The sequence below is a fragment of the Corythoichthys intestinalis genome, chromosome 21 (genome assembly GCF_030265065.1).
Source record: "Corythoichthys intestinalis isolate RoL2023-P3 chromosome 21, ASM3026506v1, whole genome shotgun sequence".
Lineage (NCBI taxonomy): Eukaryota > Metazoa > Chordata > Actinopteri > Syngnathiformes > Syngnathidae > Corythoichthys > Corythoichthys intestinalis.
This window is the reverse complement of record NC_080415.1, coordinates 4,415,470-4,432,410: the sequence shown is the minus strand read 5'-3', so window position 1 is coordinate 4,432,410 and position 16,941 is coordinate 4,415,470. Positions and strand designations below refer to the sequence as shown.

The 16,941-nt window shown below is 39.4% G+C and overlaps 1 protein-coding gene across 1 annotated transcript in view; it reads right to left on the bottom strand.

The window, feature by feature from the left end:
• Positions 1–152: 152 nt before the first annotated feature.
• The window catches only part of ca10a (carbonic anhydrase Xa), a 51,149-nt gene continuing 34,360 nt past the window's right edge, over positions 153–16,941 (bottom strand). The window contains exons 7-9 of the mRNA XM_057825937.1: positions 16,362–16,516; positions 10,788–10,962; positions 153–5,061 (exon numbers count right to left, since the gene is read on the bottom strand). Coding sequence (XP_057681920.1) covers positions 5,039–5,061; positions 10,788–10,962; positions 16,362–16,516 — 353 coding nt within the window. The 3' untranslated portion in view covers positions 153–5,038. The remainder of the gene's footprint in view (positions 5,062–10,787; positions 10,963–16,361; positions 16,517–16,941) is intronic.

The following is a 16,941-nucleotide window of genomic DNA, read 5'->3' as shown; positions in this document are numbered from 1 at the left end:
TGCAGGGGTGCCAATAGTTTTGGCCAGCAGTGTATATTCCTGTACGTACGTATGCTTAACAGGATATGATAAAAGAACAAAAGATATTTTGATAACAGACGCAGCATTGTTTCAATGTCAATTTAATGAAATACATTTTACATCAGTTAAGAATATGAAAATAGTACAATGTAAAAACTTCCACTGTACAATTTATGCAGTTTTTATAACGGCAAAGGATAGACTCTGGATAGGATTCATTTCATTAGAATTGGTCACAATTGTAACATTTGTGTTGAAAGTGCACAGATTGGAAGGGGATAGATAAGGATTACAGTGATCCCTCGCTCATTGCGGTTAACGGGAACCAGAACTCACCCCGCGAAATGTAAACAATAGGGTAGTAGAAAAAGAAAAAAATGATCTGGCCCCCTGACTGACATGCTGTCTATTGTACATACATGTATCGGTGTATATAATATCAATAAATACATATTCAATGCTATAAATGCCTATAATTACAAACATTTCAAAATAATGCACCGGATGTAAACAAAATAGAAATATCATACTGTACATTCACTGCAGCAGGGTGGAATATTTGTCTCAACTGACGAAGGTTTTCGACAGACGAGGAGCATAGTGATGGGGGGAGTTCTTTTCTTTTGAGATGCTCTTGTATAACGCCAAGTCCGGCTCAATGCAGATACTGAACTGAACATGTTGTCGTCATCTCTTGTTGAACAGCCTGTACCATGTTGCACAGCTTTTGCAGATTCTCCAGCGTAAGGCCAAGCGTATCGATTTTTTTCATCATCTTCGGCTAGAATCCACGATCCATAACGATAACGCATTTTCACACTTGTCTGGTTCTGCGATGCCACAACACGCTTCCAATCGCTATTAAAAGATAACTGAAGACTCATTGTGTCATCAAAAACTTTGTTATTCATTTCTGTCTGCTGTGTCATCTTGTATCTATCCCCTTAATGTGAAGAACAATCAATACCAATATTTAAATCCACTCTCATTAGTGCTGTCATTGGTCGATCTTGCACCTAGAACCAATCCCATGCCTCGTATGAGTGTCAGTGGGTATGTAAAAATCCTCTGAGGAGAGGTGGGTAGTATTTACTTCATTGTATTTACTTGAGTAACGGTTTGAGAATCATATATTTCTAAGAGTAGTTTTACCACTTTTTACTTTTACTTGAGTAGATTTGTAAAGAAGAAATGCTACTCTTACGCCGATTCTTTGGGCTACACAACAGTTGTTACCAGTGTTGGAAATCTTACGTTTAAAAAAATAATAATAATTAGTTATACATGACTTCTTGCAAAAAGTAATTGAGTTAGTAAGTCGGTTACCTCATTTTAAGCGTAATTAGTTACTCAGTAAAGTAACTGACGTTACTTTTCATGTTCTACACATTATTACATTATGCATTCTATGACATCTTTCACATTAAAGATATTTATATTAACTGACTGAAGAATAAAAACACTATATACAGTACTTTAAAACATGTTACGTAAACATTCTTGCCTTTAATTTCAATGAGCGAGAAGTAGTGCCGGTACTCCCAGTTTAAGAACGCGACCTTTGAAATTCCTGGCCCGTCACCATCATCGCTGTCTTGTTGTGTTTGCCAGAGTGTGCAGTGAGACAGCCTAAGCAGGGCGTGATCCGCCCACCTAGCCAATTATCATCGGGTTTGTAACGGCTTCACCACCTCCTCCCCCTCCCGTCCTGCTCCCTCCAGGCAGCTGATGTTTGACAAACTCAGACAGCTCGCCCTTCAATGAACCAAATTGTAGTGATGCGCCTCTTCGCATCCTCAGTAATGGTGACGGCGTCGCAAAATCTCAAAGGGGTGGATTTCACGCTTTCTCCCAGTATTTATTTGAAACCAAAAGACCAGGGAAAACCGGAGATAGGATCATTTTAATTTCATAGTAGGAAATTTTTCTCCACTAGACGTCATGCTCTTTGTACAGGTGCTGTTTAATTTCTGTTGATAATCTTTTAGTCTGAATTCAATGCTATTTATGTCCTACACGGTAATGTAATAGGTCCATAACAATAATAACAGTTCATCTACTGTAGATGACATTGTGCTAAGAAAAAAAAATCTGAGCCATTGCTTGAGTATTCTTTTCACAAAATACTTTTTGTAGTTGAGTACAATTTTTGGATGACTGCTTGAGTAATATTTTGAAATAACGCTACTCTTACTCGAGTCAAATTTTTGGCTGCTCTACCCACCTCTGCCTCTGAGTCAATTCACCCCTTTGTTTGGCATGCTGCTCTCTCGCACATCAACATGAAACTGTATTTTTTTTTTTTTTTTTGATAAATACTTTTTAAAACCCAGCAATGCACTGAAGCCGCGAATCATGAATCGCCAAGTAGCGAGGGATCACTGTATTATTTGCCACTGAGTGTCCATGCTAGTCCAAATGTCTGAGTTTTTTTCTTCTGTAGGCAGTTTCTTTGACTAAAGTACTGACACAAATGGAATTGGTCTACCAAGTATTGCACAGTCGCTGACCACCTTCTCAGGGAAATATTCAGTAAAAGTAAGAAAATGTAAGTCCCTGTACATTGTATATTCGACAAATAAAGAACATTTTATCCTTATTTGTAAAAAGATTTTTGTAGACCAGTTCATTGGGCCAATAAGATATAATAAAGGCAACAATTGTGCAAGTTTTCCAATGTTTTGCTCCATTGCACAACAATAATTATGAATACATTCAGTCATACTTATAGTTATAATCCAAATGAATACAAATGAGACCAGAACACTGGATGATCATAAGCGCCATACAAACATGTATTTTATGCATTTACCTTCCAAACTATGGGTGAAATGTCACAAAATGAACTTATTTAGACTGACAACAACATAAATATTTATTTCAGAGAAGAACCAGGTTCTGTTATCTAACAAGTTTGTCGCGTTCTGATTCAAACATAATGGTGTCCAGACTTTTGCCAGAGGTAGGTACTACAGGGTTCCTACAGCTCAAGGCAAGTTACATTCAAGACTTTAATTTCAGTCTTTTTAATGATGTTTGAAGTTTAGGACCAACAAACTCAACTTTTGGGGGAGAGGGAGGCATGACAGGACGTCAAGTAGTCTGATCCAGTCATTGCTAAAAGTAACATTCACCCCCAAATTCCATATAGTCCGTGTCCGCTCAGTCTCGCTTCGTTTTGAACGACGCAACAAATAGGTTTCTATTTTAATCATTACGGGGTGGTGAAAATCATCCGCTCAGCTCAGATCCAGATCCGCTCTCCGGTCCGTCAAACTAAAAATACGGATGAGATCTGTTTTCTGGTCTGTCAACCTGCGGCCGGAACTCCTGCCGTTTAGCACGCACCAAACAGGAAATGGAACGTGCTCGCCTCCATTTTGTGCATGCACCCGCGGGTGTAAGGACCAGAGGTGGGTAGTAATGAGTTACATGTACTCCATTACATTTAATTGAGTAACTTTTTGAGAAAAATGTACTTCTAAGAGTAGTTTTACTAAGCCATACTTTTTACTTTTAGTAGAATAGATTTGTGAGGAAGAAAAAACGCTACGCTTACTCCCCTACTTTGGGCCACACAAGAGTTGTTTCATTTTTCCTCTTTATTCCTCATATTAGATTTTTTTTTTTGCCAGTGATGCCAAGAGTATCCCTACCAATTTCACCAATGAGACGTCGCATCAATAATTACATGACTCCATTACACCAATCAGACGCAAGCTTGCCGTTCTATGATCATGACAGCCTGTTCAATCACATGGTGTCTTTGAAGCACTGTAAAAAAGGAAGCATTTCACATAGAGCGCTGCCCTTAACATGACTCAAAAAAACTGATTTAAAGCTCTCTGTCAGTTATTATTTGGCACCGACTGACCACGGAAAACTGGGGTAATGATCCTTTTAATTTCATAATAGTAACTATGGAGGAACTATTCACTATTAAAACTAGGAACAATTTTCTCCACTAGAGGGCACTCCTGCTCTTTGGACGAATAATGCTTTCTGTCATTTTTTTTTTTTTCTGTCGTCGGAATTTACTGATTTTTTTTTTTTTTTCTTTTGGCTCAATGTGGTTATGTAATGGGTTATTGTACAGTAGCACTATAACAACAGTTCATATAGATAAGTGCGCTGAAAGAAAAAATACATAATTTTTTTTTTTTTAAATGTAAGTAGTCACTCACAATTTTACTCATTACTTGAGTATTCTTTTCACAAAATACTTTTTTACTTGTACTTGAGTACATTTTTTGGGTGACTACTTTATTTTTACTTTTGTAATATTATTTTGAAGTAACCCTACTCTAACTTGAGTAAAATATTTGGCTGCTCTACCCACCTCTGGTAAGATCCGGTGTTCTGCAATTCCTTCCTCCCCGGTGAGACATCTACGCAAAGCCCAATGCGCACGCGCACATCCGTTGAATCAATTTTTGTTTTTATTGAGTCTTTTATGACTTTTTCATTCCCTCAAAATACTTTTTGCATGTGTTTCCCTCTCATACCTTTAAGCATTGTGTGTTCTTGTGGTGGCTTTATAGTAGAGTGTTGACTGCAACAGATCAGAGCTGAGCTGTGGGATTTGGGGGTAACAACGTAGAGAATCGGGAAGTCGTATCTGTTTTGTTGAAACTACAAAATAAACATTTAAGAAGTCAAGATTCTCCCTGAATTTCATTGTTTTTACAGTGCCATTGTTTGGTTACACGGCGTGAAAGCTGGCTTGAAAAATTGGATTAAAGACATTTTGATGCCAATTAAAATAGTATCAATAACTTTTAAGACTTTTGAAGGATCCATGAGAACCCTGTATTATGTGTATGTGAAATGCAGTTATACTATAAAGCAGAGTCCCTCTGCATGCTTCACAAAAATCCATATTTTTTGACACAAAAGACATTTTGTTGCGGTACAATTCCTTCAAATCATCTTAGATGATAGGCTATGCCTGTTCTCACAAGTGTCCTCCATTGCTTTGTTTTCCTTCATCGCCACCATTTGTCTCTGCAGAAGGATCCTAATTTAGTAACCATCCATTCACTGAAAGAGAAGAAAAACACACCAAGCATTACATACATACTGTAGACAAAACCCTACTGATATCAAACTTCCATAATCCATTGTATTAACATGTTTATTAAATTGTATCTAATCCTGAGAAGTAGACTGGCAAGTACTTTTGTATTATAAATTTATTAATAAATTACCAGGTATAAACTAGTCAATTATTACATGCACATCTAATGGTACAGGTACGAGTACTTCTAAAAAAATAGCATATTGTGGTACAGTTCATTATTTTCCATAAAGTAATGATAGAAAATACTTTGTCCAATACGTATGTCTTAGTTTTATTACACACAACTTAATCAGTTCAAACCTTTTATTGTTTTATTTATGGTGTTGGCAAAGAAGTCAAGGGGGAAAAAATCCCTATCGCAAAAAATTTGCATATTTCATGCAACCAATTAAAAAAAAAGTAAAGTAAACCTTTAAATGATTATGTTCAGTTATGCGCTTTTAGGGCCTTCGCCCTGCCTCAGTTGAGATGAGTTTGCCTGATTTACAGGTCGGACATCAGAGAGGTGGAGGGGCCACAGCTGAGGGCCAGCTTTAAAAGCCCAGCATACGCACCACCACGTCTCCCAGTCAACTTGGCTGGTTTCTCTGTCAGTTCTTTCTTGCTCTCCTCATATATATATATATATAGATTGATTTTTGACACCGGGCTCATGATATCTTTTTCTCACCTCCAGGACCTGATCAGCGCTCCTCTCGTCGGATACCTCCACTTACCGGGTGAAGAGTCAACCCGCCGGCTACCCACGCTGGCATCTACGAAACCCACCGCAACAACTCCACCTTCCGCCCGGGCAAACCCCGTGTTTCAAATAAACATTTCCCCATTCTGTTTCCCTGTTGTCTGCGTTGGGATCCCCCACCGGTTTGGCCATCCCTAACATGCACTCAATACATGGTCGGAAATTCTTTGGCAGAACGATTGCTTCAATGCGGCGCGGCATGGAGGTGTTATGGGTGCTTCGATAGCGGCCTTAAGCTCATCCTCAGTGTTAGGTCGGGTGTCTCTCAACTTCCTCTTCACAATATCCCACAGATTCTCTATGGCACAGGTGTCAAACCGATTCCAGAAAGGGCCAAGTGGGTGCTGGATTTCGTTCCAACCGATACCGCGCAGAGAGTTGAACCAATTAACTTCCTGCTGAAACAAGCAGCACCTGATAAAGGTTAACTGATTACACATGTAAAAGATGTAATTGGTAAAAAGGTTGGAAAGCAAACCTGCACCCACTTGGCCCTTTCTGGAATCGGTTTGACACCTGTGCTCTATGGGATTCAGGTGAGGAGAGTTGGCAGGCCAGTTGAGCACAGTAATCCCATGGTCAGTAGACCATTTACCAGTGGTTTTGGCACTGTGAGCAGGTGCCAGGTCGTGCTGAAAAATGAAATTTTCATCTCTATAAAGCTTTTCAGCAGATGAAAGCACGAAGTGCTCCAAAATTTCCTGATAGCTAGCTGCAAAGACCCTGCCCATGGGCCTCATAATGGTATTGACAGGTCAGATCGGTCATGCACTGCACCTCGCCTTCTAGTAGGGGGGCGCCCACATCAAGAGGAGCTATTCACAAACACACGCAAGCAGCGATCTAAGGCCAGATTTCTGTTTAAAAAGTACGAAAGCTGTACCGCATACAGACAACTGCTGCTGTTTCTGGTTCAAAAGTAGCTTGACCTGGAGAAAGCGGCACTTTTAGCCCATTTCCAGCACACGCCGATGGCTCTGGGTGTTTCTACTCCAGCCTCAGTCCACTGCTTCCTCAGGTCTGGAATTGGCCCATCTCCTCAATCTTCCTTTAGGGTCCGGTCACCTCCTCTGGTTGTGGAGCATTTTCTGCCACACCTTTTCGTTCCCACTGTGGTGCCTTGATACAGCACTATGGGAACAGCCTATAGTAAGGCCGCTATCCAAGCATCCATAACACCCCAGCAGTGCCGCAGACTGATGGCCTCCATGCATGCCATTTAAGCAGTCATTTCTGCCAAAGGATTCGCGACCAAGTATTGAGTGCATAACCGAACATAATTATTTAAAGGTTGACTTTTTTTGTATTAAAAACGCTTCTTTATTGGTCGGCTGAAATATGCAAATTTATTTAGACAGGGATTTTTTTGTTTTTCTTTACTTTTTTGCCAAAATCCTCAATATTAAAACCATACAAGGCTTGAACTACTTCAGTTGTGTGCAATGAATCTATAATATAGGAAAGTTTAATTTTTATCATTACATTATGGAAAATAATGAACTATCACAATAGTTCATAGACTAGTATTTGCAATAAGTGGGTTTTGGCACAAGTTAAATAAAGAGATGTAGGTTTGAAGCTATTTTTGAGTCTTGTTGGTAATCCAATATGCTTATCCTAAATTTCTGACATGTATTTCCCAAGGGGCAAACTCCAGGGTAGAAAAATAAATCTCCGGAAATGTTTTAGGCTGGCTAAAGAAAACAGCAATCTTCCACAGCTCCCGTTATAATATCTGCTTTGAACCATCAAAGCAAACCTGCTGTAGACATCCCGAACAAACAACCCTAATAATAATAACTACCCTAATAACATAATTAATAGTGAAGTGAAGTCTATGGATGGCATTTAAAAAAAGCATTGTATGTAAATGTGTTGTTTACCTTGTTTAGAGAAAACAAATGAGTCACTGACACAATTTATTTCAGCACTTTGCCTAGTGGGTGAAGATGTTAATTAGCAGCACTTTTTTATTAATATTGAATGAACGGGGCACCTGATTTGTATACTGAAAAAAATATATGTATATATTTTATACTCAGAGCCTTTATTTATTTCAACACTTCAACATATTTTATGCATTTAAAACAGTACAGGTGTATAATTCATGTGGTGGTCCTAGCCTACACTCCCCTCAACTGGCTTTTATTAATGTTAACTTCCTGTTTTGTGTGGCATGAGGTCAACCTTGGCAGACCTGGGAGTGCAGCTGCAGCTCATCAGCAATCAACACTGCTTTTAAAGAGCGGCCTGGGCCGCAAGTAGGTGCTGGATGATTCTGCCAGTCACCATTGGTACATCGGCCAACCAAGCCTGTCGGTTTTGACACTCTCGTTTTTTTAAACCCTTGACTAATTCTGCTTCTGCCATCAGGACACCCACCTATGCGTGTAAATGGCTATGGCTGTGACAGCCATAGCCATTTACTAATCAACCCGTCAGCCGCTCAATACCGTGCCATTGTTCAATAAAAACCCTTCACTCCATCTGTTTTCTGGTCGCACTTCGGTCTACATCAATTTTGCCTACCTTGCCGTAACAATTCAGTCAGGAAGCTGAAATAAAATAATTGTGAAGTAAGTTGTCATTCATTTAGGTCTGGAGTTGTTGAAAAGATAGCACACTAGTGCTCCTTTACTTTCTATTACAGGATAAAGGCTGCCCTCTACTAGCTAACGCGTCACCTACAGGCAATAATAAGTCCGCACTGTTGTCACGCACTGCGAAACTCCAATGCCCTAATGAGGGGTGAGTGGCAGGTTTCGATAAACAGGTTATTATATTGCAGCAGGCCAGCTTCAAAGTCCCAAAACATAACTAGCGACAAAAGATCTTAGGTAGTGTGGACCTTGGGAAAAAACACGGCAAGGAAAAAACTTAACTGAATACGGCATCATAGCTTGCTGCTGCTTCCTAAACAAAAATGACACATTGGCACAAGACAATAAGAACGGCATACAATATAGGAACTAGGGCTAATGATACACAGGGGAGGCAAGATTAAGTCTGACAAGTTGAACGCAAAGTATTTGAGGAACCCAGTAAAATAAAACAGGATGTACACTGCTGACAGTGGCCTGTAACACCTGTACTGGCTAACTTGGAACCTAGAGGCACAAGTCCACAATGAATTAATTAGCCCTGATACAAAAAGTGAAAAGCCAGATTCTTGGTAGATAATGCCCCATGCTACAAAGCCGATCGGTTCATGAATAACAGAGGCGTAGGACTTTAGTTTGTGTCCACAAAAAGAAGAACAGCAATAACTTAAGAGTGCAGAAAGAGGTCTGACATGTCTCATCACAGGATTAGCAATGTGTGGACATGGTTAGCATCAAGTTTCTGAAAACGGCACATCCAGCAAAGGTCCAAATGACCTGATTCCGTCGGTAGCAGAAACCATGAGAGTGGAGCTTAGGAAAATGCATTTTGTTTCTGTTTAGAGAGCGTTAAGGAGGTTTTCTAGGTGAAAATGCAATATCTGCTCAAAAATTGGTGTCAAATTGGTTTTTCAGAAAATCCTTCAGCTATGTTTGTTATGGTAGGTTGCAGTTGTGCCCATTCAATTTATTGTGCTGCTGCTTTTCTCTTGTGAGAAAACGCTATGACAGCTGAGTTGAAGGCCCATTTGTAGTGCTCACAGATCACTGGTATAGTCATGGGGTGTAACGGTACACAAAAATCTCGGTTCAGTACCTACCTCGGTTTTGAGGTCACGGTTCGGTTCATTTTCGGTACAGTAAAAAAACAAAATGCAAAATATAAATGTGCTAGTTGTATATTACACACTTTTGTGCTTTCAACAATGGGAACATTAGCCTATACAAAGCTAGAATTCTGCTCAAAAAGTAGCGGGTATTTAAAGATAATCCAACAACAATTTGCCTTTTAGACCCCGCGTATTGGTCAGCTTTCTTTCTGAAAGAAAGAAGAAAAAAGAAGTCCTGTGCTAAAGAGAAAAGCAATCCCAAGGACAAAGATTTTAACATGTATTTTACTAATGAAATGCCTCAATGAAAAAAAATTTTTTTTCCTTATGAACGGTTTTCAAAAGCTTTATTGGTGGATTTTCTCAAAGCGCCACACAAAAATTAATAAATTTAATTGTGTAAGCAGGATGTGTGTATTATTCTTATTATTTAATTACAGGTGTTTTAGCTCATTTCAATTTTTTTTATTTAAATGGGCTATTATTTATTTTATTATGTGTTTATATTTTACAAATGTGATGTAGTATTCATTTATATTGTATATTTTATGTTGTATAACTTTAGTTCCTATGTGAATATTGGTTCCTACTTGTTTTGTTGTGGTAGGAGGGCTTTGTATTGAACACGGGGCCGTGTTGGTTATTATTATAGCAGAGAAGACAGCCGTAAATCAACAAAGACAAGTCAACTGTGCCCGATCTACCACTCAAGAGATCTAAAAAGTAGGTTACAATTGCATATTAGTTTCAAAATCGACCGGATCCACCATATTATTACACGAGTGACTTCCGGCCCGATCCTGGCTAGTAGTATTGACGCAGGAGGGCCGCGTCTCGCGTCAAATAATAAACTCTGCCGTTCTTTTCGCGTGCGTCGCGTTGAGCCGCTTCTGGGATGCATCTAACACGCGGCTGCACTGCGACTGGTGTGCATTGGCTGATTGACTCTAACGCCCGCAATTCACTACGTTCTCACGGCGGCCACGTTGTCGCGCCGTTGACGTTTCTGGACTGTCCTACAACCAACTCACAGCCTCGAAAAGTAAGGGTTATATTACGTCAGACACTCGTTCGCACGCATCCGTTCCGAACCGACTACCACGTACCGAAACGGTTCAATACTATTACATGTACCGTTACACCCTTAGTCATATGACAATAGAAGTCGGCTTCAATTTTTTTTAACTTTGCTATCTAATTTTGTCATTGACAAGTCAATAAGACTGCTCATTTACCTCTGTACTGAAGCTTATGAACTCTATTGTTTGGACAATCTTTGCTCTGCATGCTAAAGTTGATATTGGTGCGGATGCAGCGGTTGATCAGCGGCTGAATTGGACGGACATTATCGCTCATGCTCAGGAAGATCTGAGATGGTTGATTTTGGCTCAGAAGGCGCAAAGAGTGCATCTGAAAATAAGAAGTACATGAGAAAATTAGTGCAGCTGAGAAAAAATAAGTGGTGGAAAACATTTCTAACGCCATGTCTAGGCCATCTCAGGTTGTTATTTTTTTTAAACCGAGGATCCTGATCCTGTCCTCATACGTCCTAAAAAAATAATTACGTCTACACAATGTTTGTTAAAAAAAAAAAAAAAAAAAAAACATCCACAGCCAACCACATTCATTCGCTTTTAAGTACATTCATAACAATGTGCAAAAAATAATTTTCCATATATTCTCCTTCACATATGTTGCTCAATATGGAGCAATGCTAGAGTGACAGGATAAATGGGAGCAAAAAGCCCCTTTCTAATAATTAGATCTAAATCCATTGCAAAGCGATCCATGTTGACTCTAAATTTAAACAATGGTCTCATGTAGGAACAAAGTTTGTCGCAGTTACCACAGATAAACCTCTGGTTATCAGTATCCAAATGATGGCGTTACAAATACAGAATCCGCACATCTTCACTTTGGGTGGAGTTTTTAAGTACCCTCTTTATCAATACCCATAAAAATGCGTGTGTGTGTGGATGATAGGCCAAACCGTGGAAAAAGTTCTTCTTTTTGCCAAATACACTGCTACGTGTAGACATGGCCTGAAAGTTAAAATGTCCTGTCAGGCCAAGGGCGTAGGTTTGGTCTTAGCATTGGTAGGGACGATATATTACAGCATAACCTGCATGTACACTTTTTGCTGTGGACGGGACATTAATAAAATCAAACGGATTATTGAACGAGGGTCAGGGCTACATTTCTCATGAATATTAACCCAATTAATTGATATGCTAAATGATCAATTAAAAAAAAACAATCTGTATTGACTTATACTAACTTTCATGTGTATTGGTTCAGGAGACACACCGTTCAATTCAAACCTTTGTTTTCAAAAACTACTTAAGAAACATTTTGAAAAACCCTAATGCAGAATAAATGTCTGGATTTTATAAGGAAATTTAAGTTGTAATATTTGCACACAATAAATACAAACTTGTTAATAATATCTTAACTGTCCAGGAATGCAAAAAAATAAACATTTGTCCAACATTGTCTGTCTAAATAAATAAACTAAATATAACAAAAAAAAACCTATCCTTGTCAGAGAGTAATAAAAAATGGAGCTTTCCTTCAGGTAAAACACTACTGCTTTTGTCCACAAATTCAAGAAAAATGAAAGTTGCTTTGGGCTGTTTTAAGACCACATAAATAAATTAAGAAGGAAATCTTCTCCATTATTTTAATCTCAAATCAATGGGTTGAGCAATTACGGGAAAAAATGTCAATCGGGATTAATTAAAATTTTTTCTCGATTATAATTATTGTATAATTATCTGAAAAAAATGTTTGCATACACTGTATCTATACAACAGACTCCAGCTCTGTTCTAAATTAAAGCGATAATGAAACAAGATCAAACATGAGAAAAGGTAGTCACTCAGTCAGTCAGTCTGTAAACCAAATAGTCTGTCAGCAAGTCATTCTGCCAACCAGATGGCCAGCCAGTCAATCAAGTCAGTCAGGTGAAGTAGGTAGGCAGCCAGGCTCAGGGTGGTGTGCTGTCATATTTCCCGCTGGCCTCACTTATATACAGTAAATGAATGATTAGTGCAAAACTGTCACTCAGTAATAACAATATGCAAGGTGGCAATCACCTTCTCTAAACAAACATGAAAATGAAACCAGGCTGTTTACAAGAAGAAAAAAATTCTCACAGTTTAATTAACATTAACAGTAGAAAACACATACAAGAGGACACTTCTCTAAGCAGCTTCCTACTTGAGTTTTGCAGGTTAGCAAGTTCACATACTTTAATGTTATGCTAACTCTGATGCAGGGCTGACTTTCAGTAGCAAAATCAAGTCAACAGCCAATCAAACGTGCGTTTGAGGGGGTAAAATGGACTGGCATATTCAGCAAGTGAAGGGGTAAATGAAACTCTGAACATAATAAAAATAATTCACTTAACAATGGTAGGGTCAATTCTATCCTTACCAACACATGGGAAAAAATCCAAATCACCTATTGTATAGAACTAAACTCATTATATAATGCAAATAATGTTGCTTAAAAGTTGGGGAAAATTTGAGCATCCTGAAAAGTTGCAAGTGTTATGTCCCAAATAAACCTAAGTATAGTAGGTTGTTAAAGAGTTCAAATACAAAATCAGCTACATTCAGTGATTCCAGGTTATAGCAATTTTTTTTAACGTATTCATACAAAAACAGAATGTAAAAAACAATGTCATGTTTGTGCTTTAGGGTTTCTTGTCTTTGTCATCTATTGATTTCACGCATCGTTGCCTGCTCCATGCGTGTTTACCAATCGGACAACTCTGTCACTACCCGACTGCGACCGGCGGTCAGTTTGTGACTGCGCATGACTGCGCATGTGCAAACTGACGCCACTTGCGCTCGAGCAATGACGGCAGTTATAGATACAGTGCCTTGCAAAAGTATTCGGCCCCCTTGAATCTTGCAACCTTTCGCCACATTTCAGGCTTCAAACATAAAGATATTAAATTTATTTTTTTGTCAAGAATCAACAACAAGTGGGACACAATCGTGAAGTGGAACAACATTTATTGGATAATTGAAACTTTTTTAACAAATAAAAAACTGAAAAGTGGGGCGTGCAATATTATTCGGCCCCTTTACTTTCAGTGCAGCAAACTCACTCCAGAAGTTCAGTGAGGATCTCTGAATGATCCAATGTTGTCCTAAATGACCGATGATGATAAATAGAATCCAAATGTGTGTAATCAAGTCTCCGTATAAATGCACCTGCTCTGTGATAGTCTCAGGGTTCTGTTTAAAGTGCAGAGAGCATTATGAAAACCAAGGAACACACCAGGCAGGTCCGAGATACTGTTGTGGAGAAGTTTAAAGCCGGATTTGGATACAAAAAGATTTCCCAAGCTTTAAACATCTCAAGGAGCACTGTGCAAGCCATCATATTGAAATGGAAGGAGCATCAGACCAGTGCAAATCTACTAAGACCCGGCCGTCCTTCCAAACTTTCTTCTCAAACAAGGAGAAAACTGATCAGAGATGCAGCCAAGAGGCCCATGATCACTCTGGATGAACTGCAGAGATCTACAGCTGAGGTGGGAGAGTCTGTCCATAGGACAACAATCAGTCATACACTGCACAAATCTGGCCTTTATGGAAGAGTGGCAAGAAGAAAGCCATTTCTCAAAGATATCCATAAAAAGTCTCGTTTAGAGTTTGCCACAAGCCACCTGGGAGACACACCAAACATGTGGAAGAAGGTGCTCTGGTCAGATGAAACCAAAATTGAACTTTTTGGCCACAATGCAAAACGATATGTTTGGCGTAAAAGCAACACAGCTCATCACCCTGAACACACCATCCCCACTGTCAAACATGGTGGTGGCAGCATCATGGTTTGGGCCTGCTTTTCTTCAGCAGGGACAGGGAAGATGGTTAAAATTGACGGGAAGATGGATGCAGCCAAATACAGGAACATTCTGGAAGAAAACCTGTTGGTATCTGCACAAGACCTGAGACTGGGACGGAGATTTATCTTCCAACAGGACAATGATCCAAAACATAAAGCCAAATCTACAATGGAATGGTTCAAAAATAAACGTATCAAGGTGTTAGAATGGCCAAGTCAAAGTCCAGACCTGAATCCAATCGAGAATCTGTGGAAAGAGCTGAAGACTGCTGTTCACAAACACTCTCCATCCAACCTCACTGAGCTCGAGCTGTTTTGCAAGGAAGAATGGGCAAGAATGTCAGTCTCTCAATGTGCAAAACTGATAGAAACATACCCCAAGCGACTTGTAGCTGTAATTGGAGCAAAAGGTGGCGCTACAAAGTATTAACGCAAAGGGGCCGAATAATATTGCACGCCCCACTTTTCAGTTTTTTATTTGTTAAAAAAGTTTAAATTATCCAATAAATTTTGTTCCACTTCACGATTGTGTCCCACTTGTTGTTGATTCTTGACAAAAAATTAAAATTGTATATCTTTATGTTTGAAGCCTGAAATGTGGCGAAAGGTTGCAAGGTTCAAGGGGGCCGAATACTTTTGCAAGGCACTGTACATACAATGTGCGCTCATTGTGTGTTCTGTACTTTAGCTTTACTTGGTCGTGTACAGGTAGGCACTAGCGAGCTGCACTTGCATGCCAATCAAACAATAGTTGAAGTTATACACATTTCTCTTATTTGAATAACATTTCATTCTGCATGGTCACACTGACAATGAAATAAATTCACACAAGAGCAAAGCTCTTTTATTTATCGATTGGTATTTTATGTAAATATATGCATATATTCATATATATGTATATATTTTTTTTAATTCTTGATTCTTCTTACTTTTTTTTTTTTTCATTTTTACTTTTACTTAGATTATAAGTAGAATGGAAATATTTAGTTTTAGTTTTTGAATCTTATTTGTGTATTTATAGTCATTTTTATTTTCACTTTTATTTATTTATTTACTTTTTAACTTTGGCATCTTTGGTCCTCCATAATACAGACACCGCGGATGACTTTGGTGAATTATTAACGGTAAAAACCGAAGAGTTCAAATGCTAAAGCAGTCAAGCTTCTTTTAGACAACAACACATAAGCATTTGTAACGGGTACACAGAAAGTGTATCCGTTGTAGCACGTGGAAACCTCCCCGCCGATTCCTTCATGTAAAGTCGCTAACGGCTGCGCCGTTGGCTCGAGCTTTATTGGCGCAGTGGTTACCGAGCTTGCCTGCCGACTAGAATCGTCGCGGCGCGCGGGTTCGCGTCCCAGCCTAGTCAGAGGTGGGAGCGGACCGCGGGGCGGCACAGAACAGACTCGGGTTACAAATGGGGGCTCGTCCGGGATCGGCAGCGAAGGTTTCGGGGGGAGAGTGTAACGGGTACACAAAAAGTGTATCCGTTGTAGCACGTGGAAACCTCCCCGCCGATTCCTTCATGTAAGGTCGCTAACGGCTGCGCCGTTGGCTCGAGCTTTATTGGCGCAGTGGTTACCGAGCTTGCCTGCCGACTAGAATCGTCGCGGCGCGCGGGTTCGCGTCCCAGCCTAGTCAGAGGTGGGAGCGGACCGCGGGGCGGCACAGAACAGACTCGGGTTACACATTCATTTCCTACTGTGCAAAACGAAGATGGTTGTGAATATTCTTTAATATAGACTATTTCAACTGATCAGAACTGTACTTATGTGGTTGAATTGGTTACTGAAACAGTTCACAGCCCTCCTTTTCAAGTTTGCCACAGCAGCATGGAGGACCAAAGCTGTCAAAGAAGCTTGACTGCTTTTGCATTTGAACTCTTAATAATTCATCAAAGGCATCGGTGCTGTCTGTATGTCTGAGCTGTGTAACCAATTCAGGCTCACCTGCATGCGTGTGACGTAAACTGGCTTATTCATCAGAATCCACGTGGCCGTTTCAAAACATGGAGGGATGGTCATTGAGCCATCGTAAGTGATAAAACTACTTGTCTCCGGATAGATCTCCTCTATGTTTAGTCCCGTCAGAAGATAAGCATCATCTGCATTGAGAAAAAAAATCAAAAGAGAAAAAAAGAGCATGGTTAATGATTCATTACAAAATAAGTACAAAACAATCTGATATTCAATGTAAATGTTCCATCATTTCAGGCATTAACATATTATTGGTAAGTTTCCAATGGCTACGTTACTCACAGGATGAGCGGATATAACATGCAGATGCAGTGATCAAATCAGAATGAACATTTTTGTTCTCGTTTTGTGACATCAGTGACGCTACTTAATAGCACGCATGATGATTTGACAATTGAAGTGAGAGGATCAAAGCAAATGGCGATGACAGCAGCCTTACTTTCCTCTTCAGTTCAACAATTTATTGCTGACAGAAACCCTTGTACATTAAGTAACTTAAAATAGCGAATACAGAATGACCCCCAAAAACAGGACCTTTTTAGCACTTTAATAA